General features: G+C 50.5%; 1 protein-coding gene across 1 annotated transcript in view; it reads left to right on the top strand.

Moving 5' to 3' along the window:
- The window catches only part of DDX11 (DEAD/H-box helicase 11), a gene marked incomplete at both ends in the record, with an annotated part of 14,313 nt that overhangs the window by 6,776 nt on the left and 3,625 nt on the right, over positions 1–3,912 (top strand). The window contains 3 exons of the mRNA XM_010172174.1: positions 750–829; positions 2,673–2,717; positions 2,833–2,939. Of these exons, the coding sequence (XP_010170476.1) occupies positions 750–829; positions 2,673–2,717; positions 2,833–2,939 (232 nt within the window). The remainder of the gene's footprint in view (positions 1–749; positions 830–2,672; positions 2,718–2,832; positions 2,940–3,912) is intronic.

Genomic DNA, 3,912 nt, shown 5'->3' with positions numbered 1-3,912 from the left:
CTGCTTTGGCAGGGGGGTTGGACTGGATGATCTCCTGAGGTCCCTTCCAACCCCACCAGTCTGGGATTCTTGCTTTTTCCCTGGTGTAAAGTTATTTGCATTAATAGTTCTGCAGAAGGAAAACCACTGGCTTCATTATCTCTGTCTAGAATTCATCTAAGTCAGACTCCTGGGGCTGGTATTAAGCAGTGAGAAGGGGGATACCCCGAGGATTCTGGCTTTCCCTTGTACTCTCAGTTCCTTTCCCTCTAATCACTCCTGCTTTGTGATGCAGAGTTTCAAAAGCTTCAGTCTTCCTGGACCTTGGTCTCTCAGGTGCTGACTGGCGTTACGGCAGAGGCAGTGAGCTCTGAGGAGGAGGAAGCTTTATGCAGGTTTCGACTGCGTCTTGCCGTCCCCGCAGTGGCTGATTTTTGTATTCAGTGCTAATAACTCTGAATTTGTGGAGCATTATTGCGAGAGGGACTTGAGGCATCACAGTCGTTGTAATAAACAAACTGTAATTAATGTGTGAGGAGAAAAGCAGTGGTAGGAACAGTGTGGGGGGCATGGGTGAGTGCTCTGGGGTCACCTGAGGGAGGATATCCAGAGGTTTGTGCCCCGTCACAAATAGGGTGAGTGAGCCTGGGAGAAATCATTCTTGGTTCCTGTCTTCCTAAAATGAAGGGGAGTCCATGTGCTTGTTTCTGCAGCTCAGCTGCTTGAGTTGAAGATGTTTTGGAGCCTAATTCCTGTCTCGTTTTTCATAGGAAACGTTTGAAGGCAAAGAACTTGATGTACATTAAGCAGATCCTGTATTTGCTGGAGCGATTTGTGGCCGTGCTAGGAGGTAAGCAAACCTATTCCATCTCCAGGGATGCTGATAGACTCTGAGCTTGGTGCTCCCTCAGGACACTGTCTCCATTTCTCCTCTGCAGAGACTGTGGGGAAGCATTGCTCACGTGTCAGTTCAGATGCCAGTAATTTTATTTCTCAGGCTGTTTTGTAATATGGGGATGTTGAGTGGTGTCTGCCTGAATCCCTTTCTTCCTTTGATTAGCTGAGGAGCAGCAGATGATGTCATAAGTTGGTAAGAGGCAGTTTCCTTCCTTTCTGTGTATTTTTCAGAGCTGATTTGAGTGGGAAAGAGGTAGGATGCTAAGTGAGGAATACAGCAAATGTGTGACAGTGATCAGGACAGCATAAGAGCTGCACAGAGCAAAGCCCCTGGGTCATCTGGGAGCAAGGCCTCTACCTGTGTCAGGTGTGCCTCTGCAGAATGAATCTTTCTTGAGTGGTGCCTTTTTGTGAGAAAATATTGTTTTGTCGTGGTTTTTAAATCCACTGGCTCCTTTCCTCTAATGATCTCTCCCCCTCTACTCTGCCCTGGTGAGGCCCCATCGGGAACAGTGTGTCCAGTTCTGGGCCCCACAGTTCAGGAAGGACAGGGAACTGCTGGAGAGAGTCCAGCACAGAGCCACCAAGATGATGAAGGGAGTGGAGCATCTCCCTGCTGAGGAAAGGCTGAGGGAGCTGGGGCTCTTTAGCTTGGAGAAGAGGAGACTGAGGGGAGATCTCATTAATGTTTATAAATGTGTAAAGGGTGAGTGTCATGAGAATGGAGCCAGGCTCTTCTCAGTGATGCCCAATGGTAGGACAAGGGGCAATGGGTGTGAGCTGGAACACAGGAGGTTCTGCTTCAACTTGAGAAGAAACTTCTTTACAGTGAGGGTGCCAGAGCCCTGGGACAGGCTGCCCAGGGAGGGTGTGGAGTCTCCTTCTCTGGAGACGTTCAAGACCCGCCTGGACGCCTTCCTGTGTGATCTCATTTAGGTTCCTGCTCCGGCAGGGGGTTGGACTGGATGATCTTTTGAGGTCCCTTCCAATCCCCAACATTCTGTGATTCTGTGATTCTGTGATCTGTTTGCTAGACCTCAGTGTGTCTTGAGGAGAGCTTGTTGTAAGTTCATGAAGAACTTCCTCCTTGCTTAGGGGGAATGCAGGACTTTGGGGCAGGGGCCTGGTGGGGGTCTCTGCCTTTTTCTCAAACATCTACAACTCTTCCCTCTCTCTTCCTGCCACTCTTCTCTTCCCCACACTCAGTTAAGTGCTGTGATTAGAAAATGCAGCCTGTGTACAGCTTCATGATTGAGGCTGCACAAGTGAGATGTGAGGTGGGTGTTAAACACTAGGACACAGAACGCAGTGAGCGGCAGGAGTTAATCCTGTTCTGGCTGCCGGGGTCTGGGCGTGGAGTTCTCCTCAGGTTTTCCCCTCTTCCCAATCTCCTGCCAGCTGATGCACCTCCCAGCTCCCCGCTGCTGCATCGAGGAGGGGCGAGGGATGCATTGCAGTCCCTGTCCCTTCCTCTTTGCAGTGTGACGACTGCGTAGTGTGTGAGCATTTCTGTGCACCCATCCTACCTGCTGCCCCCTGCTACAGAAGGGGTGTAGGTGGTGTTCCTTAGGGTGCAGCAGCACACTTGTCCTATGATGTGGGGCTGCCCCATAGGGCAAATTAAAACTGAGCAGGAGCTGATGTTTTGTCTGTGCAGCTCCATTTTGCAGATGTGTAGTTATTTCTGGGTTTTTTGTCCTGGTGCAGTGTCCCTTTCAGCTCAGTTGTTAGTCTCTTGCTTAATTTTAAGGCAGAAGTGTTGTAAGCCTTCCTTGAATCAGTTTAATGTTTTACAGGTAATGTGAACCAAAATCCTGGCTGTCAGGCAGTTTCCCAAACAGGTAAGACTGGAGTGAACACTTGGGAGCCATCAGTCAGGGCCGTGGGTGTGGGCAGTGAGTGGCTGCAGGCCCAGCAACTAATAATTTTTCTATCTTTTCCTCCCTTTTGTTTCAGGGACAGTGCTGAAATCCATCAATGACTTTCTGTTTCAGAGCCAGATTGACAATATCAACCTCTTCAAGGTAATGCAAATGTTGTCATCTGCTAGGGCACAGGTGGTGGTGACTTGTCCAAGGTTATCAGGAATCACAGAATCCCAGAATTGCCTGGATTGGAAAAGCCCTTTAAAATTATCAAGTCCAATCATGAAGCCAACACTGACCAGTCCCCTATGACTAACCCATGTCCCTCAGAACTATGTCTACACCACTCTGAAATCCCTCCAGGGATGGGGACTCCACCACTGCCCTGGCCAACCCCTTCCAATGCCTCAGAACCCTTGCAGCAAAGAAATTCTTCCTCACATCCCATCTCAACTGCCCTGGCCACAACTGGAGCCCATTTCCTCTTGTCCTGTCCCTTGGGCCTTGGTTGAACAGACCCACCCCCACCTCTCTCCACCCTCCTCCAAGGGACTTGGACAGAGCCAGGTGTTCCCCAGCTTCAACAACTGGAAGTAGAGCTAAGGCCCACGTGGCAGAACCTGCTAGAAAGGTTCCCCCTCCCCACTTCCCAAATGTATAGATCTCTTCTGCTGCATTACAGCTGGGTTGGTGCTCTGGGGGTAGAGGGAAGCGAGTAATTAAACACGTACGAGTGCAGAGGCTGTCCGTAGGGAAACTGAAAGGGCTGAGGATGAAGAAACTCTACTACTCACCTAACCCACCCCTCAAACCTCTAATCACAGCACCTTAACACTACAGAACTGTGCTCCCCTCCCCAGGAGCACAGCGAGTGCCATCCCTGCTGGACAGGGATCCAGGACAGCAGGATGGGAGAAGGGCTGCTGAATGCCAGTTCATTTTTCTGCCTTCCTCCGGCAGGTTCAGCTGAGGATGAAGAAACTCTACTACTCACCTAACCCACCCCTCAAACCTCTAATCACAGCACCTTAACACTACAGAACTGTGCTCCCCTCCCCAGGAGCACAGCGAGTGCCATCCCTGCTGGACAGGGATCCAGGACAGCAGGATGGGAGAAGGGCTGCTGAATGCCAGTTCATTTTTCTGCCTTCCTCCGGCAGGTTCAGCGTTA

The sequence above is a fragment of the Antrostomus carolinensis genome, unplaced genomic scaffold (genome assembly GCF_000700745.2).
Source record: "Antrostomus carolinensis isolate BGI_N321 unplaced genomic scaffold, ASM70074v2 scaffold45820, whole genome shotgun sequence".
Taxonomy (NCBI): Eukaryota; Metazoa; Chordata; class Aves; order Caprimulgiformes; family Caprimulgidae; genus Antrostomus; species Antrostomus carolinensis.
This window is presented reverse-complemented; position numbering and strand designations above follow the sequence as displayed.